The 17,047-nt window shown below is 44.4% G+C and overlaps 1 protein-coding gene across 7 annotated transcripts in view; it reads right to left on the bottom strand.

Annotated features, from left to right (window-relative positions):
• synrg (synergin, gamma) overlaps positions 1-17,047 on the bottom strand; it is a 35,899-nt gene that overhangs the window by 6,603 nt on the left and 12,249 nt on the right. For 3 of the 7 annotated variants that reach the window (XM_076734468.1, XM_076734466.1, XM_076734463.1), the window contains 14 exons: positions 16,386-16,466; positions 16,008-16,204; positions 14,927-15,172; positions 14,708-14,847; positions 12,587-12,711; positions 11,968-12,030; positions 9,307-10,269; positions 3,782-4,330; positions 2,284-2,447; positions 2,067-2,120; positions 1,515-1,611; positions 1,041-1,189; positions 303-413; positions 154-192 (listed from right to left, as the gene is read on the bottom strand). In XM_076734468.1, the coding sequence (XP_076590583.1) occupies positions 154-192; positions 303-413; positions 1,041-1,189; positions 1,515-1,611; positions 2,067-2,120; positions 2,284-2,447; positions 3,782-4,330; positions 9,307-10,269; positions 11,968-12,030; positions 12,587-12,711; positions 14,708-14,847; positions 14,927-15,172; positions 16,008-16,204; positions 16,386-16,466 (2,978 nt within the window). The remainder of the gene's footprint in view (positions 1-153; positions 193-302; positions 414-1,040; positions 1,190-1,514; positions 1,612-2,066; positions 2,121-2,283; positions 2,448-3,781; positions 4,331-9,306; positions 10,270-11,967; positions 12,031-12,586; positions 12,712-14,707; positions 14,848-14,926; positions 15,173-16,007; positions 16,205-16,385; positions 16,467-17,047) is intronic. The other 4 variants (XM_076734469.1, XM_076734465.1, XM_076734467.1 and 1 more) reach the window with 3 other exon arrangements.

Here is a 17,047-nt window from a genome sequence, read left to right on the forward strand (position 1 = left end):
CAAGTGTTGTTCGCCTGTGAGAGAAGCAGTGGAGAGAGGTGAATCCTGTCACTTTGGCCCCCCCGCCGGGCCCGTCTGTAAGAGGAGAACAGGCCCCCCGAGGTCCCCAGTGGGAAAAGAGTGGAATGAGGTTGACAGGTGACTGTCTCATACTCGTTTAAACAGACGTCCAATAGCGCTTTCTTCTTTGTTCTGCAAAACGTTTCAGAGTCAAAGACATGTCAGTTGTTATCCGCTGTGGATGAGCACAGTAAGATCTATGTGGAAACTGAAAGTTACTCTTCGTGTGTGTGCGCACAAACCTTGCTGCGGGCGTCGACATTGAGCAGACACACCCCACAAGCCAGCTCCTTGGCATTCTTGATGCCGTGCCTCAGAATACAGGAGGAGAAATCGAGGGAGCTCTCATCAGGCTACGGAGACAGAAAGCACACACAAACATATTAAACTTCCTGCCGCTGGGCAAAATGTAGTCATTTCTGTTCTTATAATAACAGCAGTGACAACAAGTCTGCTTACAGTAAACATCTCCGAGCGTCATCAGCTTTTCATAAAGACCCTGCTTGACTTCGACTACGAGGAGGAAAAACAAACAACATGCATCTCTCTTCTTTCTCCAGCATGCTTCAATTAAACTTGAGTTCCTTTTTGTTTTATCCTCAGGGCTGCTAAGTCAGCTCCGTGCAGCATGACAAACAATATTCCTCCTGTGCTGACACGAGCAGACAGCTGCGTAAATAAATCTATACAGTCTTTGTCATCCCTGTTGATCCGAACGCCCGCCGACCAAAAGCCTCCGACAACCAAATCAATGAATCATTGATTTTAACCTAATGGGCCGACAATACTGGATTCACTAACATTTCATTATGTTATCGGCAGCCTTTTTATTGTGAATTGAGCCACGATGCTCTGTTATCGTGTGTGTTTGTGTACCTCCTGTCCGGGCGACAACAGAAGGCCCTGAAAGCAGCTGTGCACATAAATCTGTATATTTACTGTATAACTATGCTCTATTAATAGTTTCTGGAGCATCTTACAGCGAGCTTGGCCAGAGACATGAAGCCCATGAGGTTGTTCCACACACGACTGATGTCCTTCAGCAGCTGCTGCAGCTTCTCGGAGCACACGGCTGTCGCCTTGATGCCCAGCTCCACACGCCTGGTGACGCGATACACTTCCACCACGCCTGAGAGAAACACCACAAGCACACAATTCACAAAAACATGTTTTGTGGCTCTTTTTCTTCCATTTTCAGGAGGCACACGGTCCCGCACTGTGACACATTTGCCACTCACAGCTCATTAAAAGCAGAGAAACACAGTGAGGGCGCAGGACCTTGTCAGACCAGGCAGAGATAAGCCATCACACCAGAGCTCGTTTTAATCTTGTCCTCTCTGCGCGTCTGTCCTTCAGAGGGTGTAAGGCCACACACAGGGTTCTTTAACAGTCCTGGCTTGTTTATAGTGGTGTGTGTGTGTGCTTGTGTGTGTGTGTGGTTTGAGACTCCTCACCCAGCAGGTACTCCATGCCCTGAGCGGACTGGATGACCTCAGTGCAGACAGAGGAGCTGCTGATGCCGTTCAGGATGTTGTTAGCTTTGGTGATGACCTTAATGTGGGAAGACAGAAGCCAGCGTTAGGACTTATATCCTGTTTTTGCTCATCAGTATCAAACAACAGCTGACCAACATTTACACCGGAAGCCAAGGAGCGTAGCATTGCAAATTAATAAATATTCCAGCAGGAGGCGAAAGCGGGCATTTTTATTCAAGTTATGTTTTCCCTTGATGCGCCTGCCACATATTCAGGTGAGCAAAGGCTTTTCGATTTTTCAGAGGACACTTTAAATAACTCGTTTTCAATCTGAATCCTGAAGGTACGTCTGCAGGCTTGAAGAAAGTAATTTGTCTCAAAACATACCCGATAAGAAAAATGTCAGCAGGTTGAAAAACATTTCGGTGCCATTTGGTTATCTTAATTATTCTATGACATTTGTATAGCTGCTCTCACAATTAAGTCTCACCGAGGGACAAGGTCAGACACAGGACACAAACAAATACAAACCTCCAGAGCATTTTCCAGACACCTTTGCCACTCGTAGGCGTAGCGTTCGCTCTCCTGCAACAACACAGCGGAAAATTATCTCAAATGAACACAAAGGCAGAGCGGAGCAGAGGAAAATGTCTGTATTCTGCAGCCTTTAACAGTGAGCATTGTGCTGGAATCTGGCGGTTAAGAACGGCGCTAGCACGTGGCGCGGTTAACGCTGGACCCTCCTCACCTCCACCTCCCCCGTCAGGTCCTTGTACTTGTCCCTGATGACGGGCAGGGCGGGCTTCTCGCTCAGAGTGTTGGATCGGTCTCTGAAGGGCTGCTCTGGAGCCGGAGACGGGGGCGAACGCCCAATCTCCTTGTCGCCCAAACTGTGACTGCGTTTGTGGGAGCCTGAGGCAGGAGAGGAGAGGGAAATGAAGAATCACAAACACATACACAAACTTTTTTTTTTTTTTGGTGCTCTATATCAATTCAGCAACCCATGGCGATGACTCATTTTGAGATATGCACCTGTTTGTTTGCAATCATTATACTTCCATTCTGTTACGGCTAATTCCTCCCAGACAAGGACAGCATGAGTAAATACTTAATTTGTGACAAACAATAATTACGTACAAAACAGAGGCACACATATGCGGGTATGAATTATTCATAGGGACTCACAGACGGACAAATCCTGGCAGGGTACCACAACAAACACATGCTAAACCCAGACTATTCAAATGGGGCTGGCAGCAAGCGTGCGTGTGCGTGTGTGTGCGTGTGTGTGTGTGTGTGTGTGTGTTGTCCAGACACAGGTAATCCACCCATCCAACTCCTCCACCACCCACAGAGACCTGCGTCATCCTCCCCACACCCCGCAGCCCCACCATGATCAGATTACTGTTTCACGGGGTGATGAGGAGTAAAGCCCTCTTCCTCACGCAAATCAAACCCAGCACAGGGAGATAAATCTACCAGGCAAATGAGCTTTTATCACAGAGCAGGAAACACTAATAAATTATTCGTGGAACATGACACCAGCGAGCAGCGGTTAAAAAACGAACAGCTTTTCGGTGGATACGGTTAATTTCTGCTCATGGATTTGTTGGCCTCTGCTAATCCGTCTCACCAGTCACTGCCATCAGAGCAGGGCTGTCATCTCAACACTGCCATCTAATGTCTGACAGCTTTATTACAAATCAGATGGGCCTAACAAGTGGGGGCGGTGTGGGAGAAGACGCTTGAGGAGATTGTTGCGGCACCATTTTAGGGCCAAGGGCTCAGAGTTGGCCAGGAGAGTCTCTTTGGGCACAATGTTGATATTAACATCACATTATAGTGCTGAGACAAATGAGTTAATGAAGCGATTTGTTAATCATCTAAATCATTTATCGAGCAAAAGTGGACACATTCATTCAATCCAGCCTCTCAAATTGCTTTTGTCTCTTTAATTGTAAGCTTTGATTTTGGGCAGATAAACCCATCTGAAGACATCATCTTGGGTTCTGGTAAATTGGGATTTTTCAATATCTAAATATGCTTCTTATGACTGATTTAAGAATGCAATTAATTATTTTCATTATTTCCCTAATTGATTGATGTTTGGTTTATAAACTGTTAGAAAATAGTCAAATCCAACATTCCCAGAATCCAAGGTGATGGCAGATAAATGAAGGATGGAAAACACTGTTAGCTGTGTTTCTATCACATGTAGTGGGATCACCATGAGGACTGTGACTCACCTTGAACAGACAAGTCAAAGGTTGCCAGTTCGTTCTTGATCATCTCCTCACTGGACTTGACGTTGGCCTGAGCGCTGGCTTTGAGGAAGTCCGACTTGCCAAACTTAGGCTTGTCTCCCTGGAACGCTCCAAACTCATCGGCGGCCTCATTTTGGTTTCCCTCGCTCGCCTCGGCCATGGCGGCGGGCGAGTCGGACTTTTCAGAAACAGTGCTCGCGAAGTCCCCGAAGTCGTCCTCGGCATCGACGCCGCCCTGGTCGCCGGAGCCAAAATCAGCAAAGGCTTCGAACTTGTCATCTGTCGAGGAGCCGTCCTCGGCGGGGAAGGAGGTGGTGATCTTAGCTACGGAGCTGCCTGTGATGTTTTCGGTGCTGCCAAAGGTCAGCTCCTTCCTCTGTGTTGGCACTAAAGATGGAAGGGAAGCTCCTTCCAAGCCGTGCGACTTTCTGACCTCACTGGGCAGACAGTCCTCCCGGTCTGACCAGTCATAGCTGGCCAGGGTGCTGAGCGCCGACGTCCCAAAGGGGTCAAATTTCATGTCGTCTCCCTCTGTAATGACAACACAGACATACCAGTGGTTCCTAGGAATAGCACACATGCTGTCATGACAGGCGGTAGATTGAGCACGATTTATGTTGGATTACCAGGTCACTCATCTCCAGTTCAACTGATGTCTCTTTTCTGCTAATGGGAGCAGACAAACTCAGGCATGTAATGAGTCATAAAGGGTCAGTTCACCTAAATTACAAAACACATTTCCTCACTTACAGCCCAGACTCCTGAAAGGCCGGGATGCTGTGTAAAAAAAATGAACCTGTTTACCTGTGGAACGCTCCAAAAAGGTGTTTTTGGAGCGTTCCACATCTTTCTCAGTCTTTTGCTGCTCCTGTCCCAACTGGTGTGAAATGTGCTGCCGCATCAAATTAAGCAGATATTTACAAAATGAAGCTCAAACATTAAATACCTTTGTCTTTGTGCTGTTTTCACTTGAGCACATATCAAAAAGGGTTCGTAAATGATCGCATCCTGTTTTATGTTTTACACAGCGTCCCAACTCTTTTGCAGTCGGGGTTGTACTTCTCGTGGTGTCTCGCCACACAGATGGCTTTCATTGTATTTGCCAGGTTTTGATGTATCTGTGAATTTCGTTTGTGGCGCTTAAAGCATTGAAAATTGCACATTCAAAGAAAAATTAAGAGAACACAGAGGACAGTTTTCATGGAAACAACTTTCAACCAAAGACGCCGCTCCCATGAAAACAGTCTTCTGAGGATTACCCATAGTAACCTTCACCTTGCTTTTGAAAAGAGATATTTCTGTTGAATCTCTGAAATATCATTTTTCATCCTGCATGCACCACAAGTGAAATTCCACTCTACTCTATTGTGCTGGGACGGAGGTGGAAATATTACAGACACATTTCAAACCATGTGCAGATAAAACCTAAAATGCGTGTCTAGACACCAGTGCGTGTAAGAGAGAAAACATGTTGTTATTTGGGAGAACTGACCGCCGAACTAAACATCCTGTGTAGCATCACCCCTGCTGCGTAGTGCAAGAATAAGATCTGCAACACGCAGCAATCACAGACATCATAATTCAGCACATTTATGATGCCGACTACTTCATTATTATACTCGCACTTGACTAATTCTTGTTGTTGTCACAGTAATATTACCTACTGCGCTGGAGTAATACATCCTCTCGCTCACATTTTTGAGAGTTCTGTTTAATAAATTATCTCACAAAGGGTAAACAAGTTGTTTTGATGTCTTAGCTGAATCATGTTTATGAGAAGAAAATTACTGTCATCATTTTACTGAAGCACAATGAACACTGAGGCTGCTTTTCTCCCTCTACTCCGGCTTCGTGTTGACACTTGCCGTTCTCGTTGGTGACAAACAGCTCGAACAGCATCAATAAAAGATCTTTCCTGTCACTACATCTGCTCTGTTTCTCACACTGTGTTGTGTTGACGCAACACAGCTTGTGATCAGTTTCTTTAATATGAACTGACAGCGCGATGCAGCTCGCACACATTTGTCAGCGCTTTAGTATTCAAGTCTCCCTCTCTGTCCCTCTCACACACTCGCAAAGACACGAATCGACCTTGTTGAACCCTTCCTATTTTGCAAGACCCTCAGATACAAAAAGCAATTTGTGAAATTGACAAGGACCTAGTGCCGTGAGCCTCGTGTCGTTAGATCACTTCACGGCTTCTCAGGAAAGGAAAGGAGAAAATAAGACGGTACGCATTTCAGCAATACCAACAGTAATATTTATTACGACAACATGAGTAGAGAGAAAGAGAGAAAGGTCACAAAGTACTGTGAAAGAGGTCTATCATTACAAGAGGTTTGTCAAACTAACACTTGTAAAATTAGATTTCAGTCATTGAGAATACAAGGGCATGCAGAGTCAGGAGAAAAGGAAGAAAACAAACAGCGAGAAGGTAAAACAAAGATAATCCGAGGATATAGAAGCAGAAACCAGAATGAGAAGGCACATTCACAGACTAAAATCAGTACTTCTGGGAAGATGACAAACTTTGTTTTACTATTAGGATGTAAAGCAACAGGTGTTTTTGGAAAATACAGAACACTTGAAAAGCCAGTTTGAAAAGATAATTCAAAGAACAAGCTCAAGGCAGGAAGCATTAACCCTTTGAGGACCTGAGGGGGAGAATACTGTAGGTAGAGCATCCCAATGATCAATGCTTGTTTAGAAAGGGACTTCAAAAGGACTTACTAGCCACAATTTAAGAGGCTGACACTTTTTTACATTTACAATTATGAAATAAGATCGTTTAGTCCTGCTGTTTATTCTAATAGCAAAATAAGAGCATATGATCACAATATCTGCACTAATCTGCCTGTAAAAAGGTGGAGTGATCTTCATTCAAGCACTCAAAGGGTTACAGAAAAGAAAGAGGGCCATCCTCACACCTGACATCCCAGAAAGGGCCTTCATTTACATCCAATCACAGACGCAGAAACAGATTTAAAGAGACAGTATCCTTTTTCTCTTGCTACAGTGATTGTGTGTCAAAGCAGGCTAATGTGCACAAACTCTTATGCTCCCCTAAATAATAGCATATCAATATTACTCAAGACAAAAATGTTTTGTTTTCAGTGTTAACCTAAAGTATTTGAATCAACATTTTACTCTTACTGAATATGTAGGCTACATTTAATTTTACATAGTTGGCAAATCACAACAAGATCAAGGAGTCTTTCGTACTAAGGTCTCATATTCCTGTAATAAAAATACACTATTAAATCTGCATGTATACATTTTTTTTCTTTGATAAAAACAACTTGCAATACTGTTATGCATAAAATGCTATCTTGTATTATGTTCTTGTCAATTTCACAAATTGAAAAGGCAGGCACACTGCAGCAAAAAGCAAGGCAGGAAGGGTAATACTAACTTCATTATGATCTCAGAGAGCCAGACCGTAGAGCCACACGTGATAATTCATGCTGCAATATCACAGATAACGGTTTAAAAAAAATAAATAAATAAAGAGAGAGGAAGAAAATCAGATTCCTTTTGTGCTCCAGACTCAAAAGGAACCTCACAAAAGAAATACTGTCTCTTTAAGGTTACGTACATGTCCAGAAACACAGTGCAAAGCATGGTGAGGTGCTCAAACTGCTAGGCCTGCTACACTTTAACAACAGGTGAGTCCCAGAGCTCTCCAAGAACAACAACATCGGATAAATAAGGGTGGAAAGGACACGTGGAGCAGCTGTTACAGGAGTGTCAAAGCGTCTTAGGAATGTACTGATGTTAAACTGGGCCATCTTTGCCCGATCAGCTGTGGTGTAACTGCTTTGCTGCAGCTCCGTGGACCGTTTGTTTGAACACATCATCGTACTCTGTCGGTACAGACGGGCCTGTTCAACCAAAGTTCGACCACAGTACAGAAACTGAAATAAGGCAAAGGGGATGTCTACGTTTATGATTTCTTCTGGTCAGTAAGAGGAATTATTCCATCAATTCCTTGGATGAAATGATGTGGTGTACATGTCATTGAACTGATAATTAACTGATATGTTGAAGAACTTAAAGCTTCTGCTGTCAGTGCAGAAAGTTGAATGCATGAATGAAAAAAAATGTCACAGTTGTTGGGTGAAGCTTCCTCAAACTGTCTGAGCCTTTGCAAACATTTTACAAAATGAAAAAAGTGTTTGAGCTGCAAGGCTTTTCCGACGACTACGTCCCGTCTCCGGTTACATTAGTCTTGAATGTGTTCTGTGAAACATGAGCCGTGACATGGAAGGTGAGATGCTCGATGAATAAATGATGGGCAGCAGAGAGGAGGAGGAGATGGCAGCGCTGACATGTACATTTCCTGATTATTGCAGAAATAATAATGGGCCGATTTGCTTTTAATAAATGACCCAACAACAAGAAGTTACAGGTAAACTTTAACTCCACTTTCATGGATGTGAGGTAGGGGAGGAAAAAGCCGACAAGCTAGTTTGGAAACATCTCATACGTAGAGGGCCAACTGACCCAAATAATACTGCATGGCAAGTCTGAAATACTGCAGGGTAATACAATATCTGGCATACATAAAGACATAAACTCACGCACGCACATTCAAACACTCTGAAAATTGTATTGCAGCTTTGATGTGCCAAACATCTCAGCTGCTTCTGTTTCTCTATTTCAAAATAGCTTGTTTCTTCTTGTTGCGTGCAAAATGTCCTATTCACAGAAACCTTTCATTTGCAACTAATCTGAATTATATTATCCGTTACGCATTCAGCACAAACCAAATGTCATCAGTTAAAAAGGAGAATGATGGCTTACAGGTCGTACCTTTGGTAAACTGCCTCCTATCGTGTGAAACCTGTGATTAGAATAAACAAGAGGATCATCACCGTAGCGCCTTCCTGTGCTCGTCTGTATTCAAGTCAACCTTTCGGTTTGCGCTGCGCGACACGTCAACAACACGCACACACGCGCAATCATAAACACGCAGAGTTCAGCCCGCGGAGACAAAAGGTACACTGAAAGGAAAGGGGATGTCTGGTGCTGCAGCGTGGACACAACAAACAGGGACCTTATCCGAGTCACACAGACAGCAGCAGGAGACCTCGTCTATGACTGCCAACACATCAAAACCAGGCACTCATCATCAATTGTAAATAAACAGAGATACGGGCCAGGACCTTTCTGTCAGTACAATAATAATATATGAGGGGAGCCAGGGAGGGGGATATGGACATGAAAAAAGAAGGGAAGAAGGAACTCAAATAAATACATAAATAAATCTATAAATAAGATGAGATGAATGGTGAGATGTAGTTTGAAAGATGTGTCTAGTCTGATATGTTATTCATGTAGTGTCTTCAGTATTTGAGCATATTCAATTCATTTAGGACCTCATTACTTTGCCCTTTGACCCCTTGTTTGGTGATCACAACTGGGCACTGAGGTTGCTGTTGGCCACGGAATTAATACTGTGTGTGACTGGACGGGGCCTCACCAGAGCAATCGCACTAGTTCCTCACCTGTAGCAGGGGGCTGGTGGGCCGAGAGACCCGGCAAATCCAGAGAGCTGTCCGACATCACGTGTTTCAGGTCTCCGCCCATGTCCGAGAGCTTCATGTCCAGCTGCACTGAGAGTGCGTCCTCGGAGTCGTCCTTTCCTACGCTGCTCCCCCCGATGGACGGGAGGTCGAGGGACTTGACAGAGGCGGAGTCCTCTTTGGCCTGTTTGAAAGCGGCCACCTTGTCCACCAGAGTCTTTTCCGAAGCCCCGAGCGCCGTGCAGAATTTCGAGGACTGAAAGTCAGCAAAGTCGTCCGTGTCACTCTTGAGGGAAGAGAAGGAGCCACCGCCGCTCTCCTTAGTGTCATCGTAGGCCAGCCCTCCCTCCAGAGACAGCTGCTTGAAAACGTCGTACTTGTCTGTGCTCTGCTGAGGCCGCTGCTGAGTGGAGGTCTCTCCTTGGACCCCCACGTTGCTCTCCCCTTTAGGCTCCCCACCCGAACTGCCAAACGCCATGAAGTCTGCAAAGTCGTCCTGAGGGGCTGCCACAGCTCCTCCTGCCGCTGAAGCTTGAGCAGCATCAGAGGAGGAGCCAAACAGGGCAAAGTCACCAAAATCATCTGCACCTCCCCCAGGAGGTTTAGCTCCACCTGGTAGGAGCACTAGAGAGGGGGGCACGGACACCGAGGGGAATGTGCTGGGTTTTGTCTCAGTGGGGGCAGGAACGGAGGGAGCTATAGAAGAGAAAAGGTCCAGGTCGGCCATGTTGAGAGGATTTTTGGGCTGAGAAAGAGACACTGCTGGCTGCTGTTGCTGCTGTGGTAGATGCTGTAGAGACTGAGAGTTTGGGAAAGCAGAAGGGAAGGCAGGTTGAAAGATCTTGGCCGGCTCTGAAGGGTCTAGTGGAGAGACGCTGTCGGCGGTTTTAAAGTCTGTGAAGCCATCATCAGCGCTGACAGACTTGAAATCTGCAAATCCTTCTCCTGCAAACCAAAGAGAACCATTTCAGATTATCAACAATATTTGTGATGGCAGAGAGACGCAATGGGAAACTGACATGAGACAAGAAAGCCTCAGCTGCACCAGCCATGATTCACTCCTACAAGAGAGGAAGCGTGTGGATCAGTTACAGCTCTCTCATGTGGTGAAACTTCCTGTCTTCTGATGAACTGTGGGCTGCAGAGTGTCCAGAAAGCAGCACACATCACTGCACAAAAAGCTACATCATCTAAAGACACACTAACATGCAATGAACTATTCAAACTGGAACAGAAAATGACAAAGCAATTCCGCAAAGAAATGTCCATCTTAACACCTTGTTTGCTCTCATTATGTCTGAATATCCCTGAACTTTGCAAGTGAAAATTTCTCTAGGTGAAGTAATAGAAGCCAGCTTGCTGCTAATGCTATTTTGATGCTATTCCTGCCCTGATACAACAGGAAGCGATCTTGGAAATCACCATTAATACTGGGAAAACACAACAGCACAACATATAATTAGATTAGTTTTATACTGAACAGTCAAATTCTGCTACTGTAGGGTAAATATTCTAAATGTTATTCAACAGAATGTGTCAGAATATAACGCAATCCGGCATACTTAAGTAGATTTCTTGGTTACAATTCATTTTACAGTACACATATTCACCATTAACTAGTTGCTTATTATACTGCGTATTAGTAGCATATTGGCTCTTTATTAGTCACTAATTCCCTCAATAACCTCCCAATTCCTGCTTATTGACAGTGAGGATGTTGTAGTACATGAATTAGGAGCTTCATAACCCTAAGCCCTAGAATAAGGCATTAAGAAGTGCTTTATAATGACCATTAAAAGAGCCAATGTGCTACTAATATGCATATTAATAAGCCACCACTTACTGTTGAATATGTCTACAGATTTTTCTTAAAAGATATTTAAAGCGGAGTAGAAGCTGAAATGACCAGTTAAGATGGGTATCTTTTGCAATGAGAAAACTCCCTATATACTAGAAAAAGAGCAGCAGAGACATTTTTGGAACAGAATCTTTTTGTCTGAATTTTTTTAAAACCCGCCGCTTGAGTAAACCACACAGAAAAAAGCCACAATGCAGTCTTGAGTTTCAGCGCTTGTTAATGCACTGTGGTATAATATAAGCGTGGACTGAAACAGAATCTGTTCACACTGCTGGTGCACGGTGAAGAAGAGATAACTAATGGGCTCATTAAGGAGATGGAGCCTGACAATGCCAAGGAAAGGTCACCGCAAAGCATGACTTACTGGAGTTGTAAGAGCCGTCCCCATCGGAAACTGTTCTAATGAAACAGGGACGGGAAACACACTGGTATCAAGCCTGCAGTCTTGCAAAACAAGGTACAGTGTAAACATGGTAGCCTGACAGCTCCCCCCAAGTTAGAAAACAATGTTTAATTCAAGAGAATCTAACACTACAACCAAAAAACAACAAAGATCTTCTAAAGAGGATGTGATATTTATTTTGAAGGTCTCTCCTGTCCTTTAGCCACGTGCCTGCAGGGACCATCTCAGAGCCCAAAATGTCGTCTTTAAGCGCAGAGACCACGAGGATGTGGCACCCAGAAACGTATTTTAAAAACTGCTAATATACTAAGCTGCTTTGAATGTAAGAGTGTTTCTTAGAGACAGACTTGAATGTGTAAGAGAGGGAGGCTGAGTTTCTTACCGACTGGTTTCTTGTCAGCAGGCTGCTCGAGCTGTCTGAACACGCTGTATTTATCTCCAATATCTGGATAAGAACAAATAAAGAAGAAAGCGTGAGCAGAAGAGTACGACACATTCAACAAGGCGGGCAGGTGTTGCTTTAATGCAGTTTGCTATAGCGCTGTATCGTCCAAGGACCAAAACACAGAGTTTATAAGAAGTTCAAAACATTTCCATAAAACTGAAGGTGCACTCATTTAAGCTGCTCTGGGAATAGTTTCCTCTGCATTACGATTTAAGTAGACCTAAAGTTGCTGCAGGTAACCTTCAGGGATGAATATTATGTGCAAAAGTAATAAAAATGCTGTGGTAGGTGGATAGAAAAGGAGGTTGCACTATTCCTCCGCTGTGTCATGGTGAAATGTGGAAACCCATATGAGGCACCTGAGGTGATGGTGTCAGAGCGGGAGTGGGAGGTGTGTCATTATCGGTGCCGCTGCGTCGGTTTAAACATCTCATACTTTTTTTTTACCTCCACCAACCGACTTTATTTTTTCCTCCCATTCTCTTCCCATTTCTTTATCCTGGCTGGAGCAATGTACCTAACATACCATAGACCCTATTGGAGATATAGGAGGTACCTGAGGCAGGGGCTGTAGGCTCTGCGGGCTGATCCACAGACAGCTGCTTGAAGACGGCGTACTTATCAGAGGAGGTGACGGAGGTGGAGGAGGAACCAGAGACTGGAGTCAGCATGGCAGGTGCACTGCAGAGACACAATAGCTATACTCAGACATCAGGAACAGTGAGGTTCAAGAGCAGAGTTTAATCCCCATAAGCTGCCTGAGCTGATGGAACATTTGCCCTCAGCTGAAAAAGTTTTGGAGAGGGGTTTTTTTTTTTTTTTTTGTTAAAAGCTTTTTCATTCTACTCAGTACTAAATACTGTTGCGACTATAACTGATGCAAGCTGAGGGGAATTTTATGAGTGTCTTTGTTATATTCATGCTAACACTGAGAAAGACTAAGTCACACTTGCAGTGGTTGGTCAGTATTTGTCTGCCTTCGTATACTATAAATGTCTCCAATTATCAGTCAAGGCAACGTTTGGCATGATGTTGTGGGCTTACTGAAAGGTCTCCTTATTAAACATCTGTGCTGTTTCTTAAACCAAAGCTCCTCCAATTTGGGCACAGATGACTGGGCTTCTTTGAAGCGATGCTGCCGTCAAATTCTGCCAAATGGCATTCAGCCCAATAAAGACCAGCTCGGTTGCAGTGTTTGCGATTGTGCTTTTGGTTTTTAAGTTTTTCACTTATTTTGCCTGAAACCAAGTTAAATTAAAAGGAACAGTTTGACATTTTGGAAGACACGCTTCTTTGCTTTTCTTGTCCAAAGTCAAATGAGACAGTTGATGCCTCTCTCATTTTTTTTGAAACAGAGGAAAACGGTGGTAAAAACAAAGTCTGCCTACCACCTGCAGCTCGCTAATTAACATGTATCTTGCTTGTTTAATCTGTACAAAAATGTTATGTTGCCAAGACACTGGTTACTGGACCCAGACAAGAAATAACCCTGACCCTAGCCTGGCACAAATGCTCCTTTTTTACACTTTGGTTTTTGCACAAATTCGTCAAACAGGCTATAAAGTGGTTAATTAGTGTGATTTGGTGGTGCTTATTTGTTACCTTTGGACAGAGCCAGGCCAGCCATTACCTTCTGTTTCTAGTGTTTGTGGTAAGCTAAGCTATCGTTGGCAGTAGCTTCATATTTGCTGTGAAGATATGAGAGCGGCATCAATCTTCTCATCCAGCTCACCACCAAAAACCAAATAAGCTTATTTCCAAAATGCATTCCTTTCCTTTGGTTTCAGTATAAATCTATCACAAACAAATGAAATGATGTGATGACCGTGTGTTATGTCCTGATGCCCTGTGAGATACAGAGCTGAACATTTGCTCTGCAACAGTAGCTGATCTGATGACATAGTAGAATCATGCATGAAGGGAAATGATTAAGCTCACGTTCCAGAGAATATTAGTTTCCTCAAAGCGCTTTCTATGCAAGACATCTGACAGTAAGTCACGCCTGCCAGTTCAGACTGGCGAACCAACATGAGCTTTTCTGCCTCTCACTTAATCAGCCAGCGATCTCAGACTGTGGGGAATTCTTCTTACATTGCTGAAACAGTCAGCAGTGTATGTTTTCAGGGGAGAAATAGAGGGGAGTTATAAAATTATTCTCTTTGTCTTTCAACAGATAATTGCCTTTCAGCTTCCTCTCTCCGTGAAAAGGACGGTCTCTCCATATGGGCTTGGAAAGTAATATAAAGAAACGAGCTTATCGACTGTCCACTGAAATGAATTCATTAAGATATGACCCTTACTCATTGTTATTCTGGGGAGGTTATTATGAGATATTAAGACAGTGTGTCTGACTGTATGGTTTCCAAGATCGACAATGCAAGACAAGTATTATGCAGATTCACTCAGCTATAAATAACTAACGAGGGCTGAACATTGGACCCTCATCACTGCAAACACTTCTTCAGAAAAGTAGAAGTTGAAGTGCAAAAGGACACAGAAATAATGAGGAACACTGAAGATACAGATATTGTGTAATGTAAACTCAGCATGACAGCCAGTAAAAATCTGTCAAACCACAACCCACAGCTTTTTAAGACACTTAATTCTGCAGGGTAGAATTTAAGCGAGAAAACGAATGCATTGTCTAGGGCTCCTCAGTGCCTGCACTGCCCTGTACCTGTTTTGGTGCTGCGGTGCGATGGTGGTGGGGAAACTTCCACCTGACTCCCCCTGGAACTCAGTGAACGCCTGGTCTCCTGCTCCTGGTTTTGGAGCCTCCTGGAAGTCCTGGAAGTCATCGTCATCGGCTTTTGTCGCCTGAGTCAACAACATGTTCGTGAGCAAGATGTGAAAGAAGAGCAACTAAAGGAAAATGCAGAACTGAAGGCGGCGTCACCTGTGCAGGAGGGAAACTCGCGATGAAGTTCGTGTTTGTGGGTGCTTGAGCGGGTGCGGCCGGTGTCATGGCCATGACTGGTGGAGCTGGTGTGGGCATGGCCATGGAGACCGGGGGCTTGGTCATCATGGGCTGCTGGTGCTGGGGCATGACGGGGGCCATGGCCATAGCCAGGGCCGGCAGGTTGGGCACTGGTGGAGAAGGGAACTGACTGAGGATTTCCACATTCATTGCTGGGAGGCCGCTCTGAAAGCAAGGAAGCAGGTTTAAAGGACACCATTAGTGATATTTTTGTTTTTTATTACTATCAACAAATCCAATGAAAAGATCAAAACCATAAAAGAATGCCTGATGCCGGGATCAGGGCTCCGCAGCACAGATGGAGCGAGGAAGTGAGCGAGCATTGAGAGGGAAGCAGGCACACTGTGGGATTTGTTGAGAAAAACACAGAATGACGCCAACCTTATTTTATTTTACTCTTCCATGATTTCCTTCTGTAAGAATGCTGCAAATAAATTTCACTCACAGCTGTCAGGGCACAGCGGCTACTGTAAATCTATTTTATTTGACGCCATCATGTATTTGCTGAACTCGGGGAAAAAAAAAAGACTCATTTTTGCATATAAATGATTCAATAAAGTCAAGTTCCTCCTGAGCAGATGTCACAGGCAGACTCAAACTTTTTCCCTTCACAAGAGAATGTACCTTGTTGTGCTTGTGTTTTAAGACTCTTGAGGATTTACATCACCAAAGGTGTCTTATTATTCCTAGCATGGAAGCGGTGGCAGGCAGCGTTTCGTGAGCTGCCTGCAGATTTGCATCCTCCCAGGGGTGGCGGTGACAGGCCCCAGCTAAGGATGATAAGAAACCTCCTGCCAAACTCGGCTGATGGGGACTCAGACGTATATTCAGCTTACAATGCTTCACAAGCCCTGGGCTGATTCACAGCACTTCCTCCTTCTCCTTATTGGTAGCTAAGCCTAATTTCAGCGAGGAGTTCATAGCGAAGCTCTGTGGAAGCCACGGGGGATGATTAGCGAAGTTGTCTAAGTGGATAATTTGTCTTGACTTCAGTGTTTACCTGTGCCACACCAATTAGTGCAAGTACAGTGTATAGCTCCTCCTTGGTCAGCATGCCAGGTGTTGTGCGGTTGGCTGATGCCCAGATTTGCCCCAGTGCTTCCCTTGGAAGCCCCGATGACATTAGTATTGGGTAGAGTTTGGCTGTGTCGATCCCTGCTGGAGTCATGGTGAATTCAAGAACCTTCTTGAACATTTCTGAGAAAAGAAAAGCAGAAAGGAAAATATTCATTTGTGAGATTCATATGTGTCTGACAAATTCTCAATTAAAGTGGAGATTTATAGAGTGGAGTTTCATTTCCTTTCACAAAACACAGCGTAATGTCAAATATGAATACGTGAACCGTTAAACTGGGCTCATTCGTGTACAAACGTTTACCTGGGACGAGGCTGTCATTGTAAAGCCAGGCTGGCAGCATGGGCTGGATGTGCTCTTGTTGTGGGTACACACCAACACCTGCTGTCACACACACACACACACACACGCGCACACACACACATTCACACAAACACAGTTAGTTGTGATAGCAAAAGCCTTGTCCAGGCATACGATTTGCCAAGCCTCTTGGCAGCTGAGCCCTGCTTGTACCCAACTCAACAAAAATCATACACCTGATGTCTGGAAGGCTCGCTGCAGATGTAATGCTCCCCTGCACTGAATCACAAGCGTCCTGCCACGTCAGACATCTATAAATCAGTCTGCGAGCCATTTCCAGCCTCAAGGAGACGGGAGAGAGGAGACCGCCTTGTAAGAAAAAGTAACTAAAAATCTAATTTAACTGTTGACATTGACCTAAATAGACCTTTTTTTCCCAGCAAATAGACTAACAAATGTTTTGGAAAAAAGATACGGCTCGTTTTGAGTGCCCAACACTGGCAAGGCATCTGTTTACTCAGGCAGCCACTTTGCACATAATACTCCCATCAGTCTTGGGCAGTTAAATGAATCTTATTACAAATCTCCCCAGTCTCCATAATGAGCCTCTATATTTCCCTCGATGACATGGACACAGACAAACAAATAACAGGACAAAGGAGTCG

Source organism: Chaetodon auriga, chromosome 7 (genome assembly GCF_051107435.1).
Source record: "Chaetodon auriga isolate fChaAug3 chromosome 7, fChaAug3.hap1, whole genome shotgun sequence".
NCBI classification, from domain to species: Eukaryota; Metazoa; Chordata; class Actinopteri; order Chaetodontiformes; family Chaetodontidae; genus Chaetodon; species Chaetodon auriga.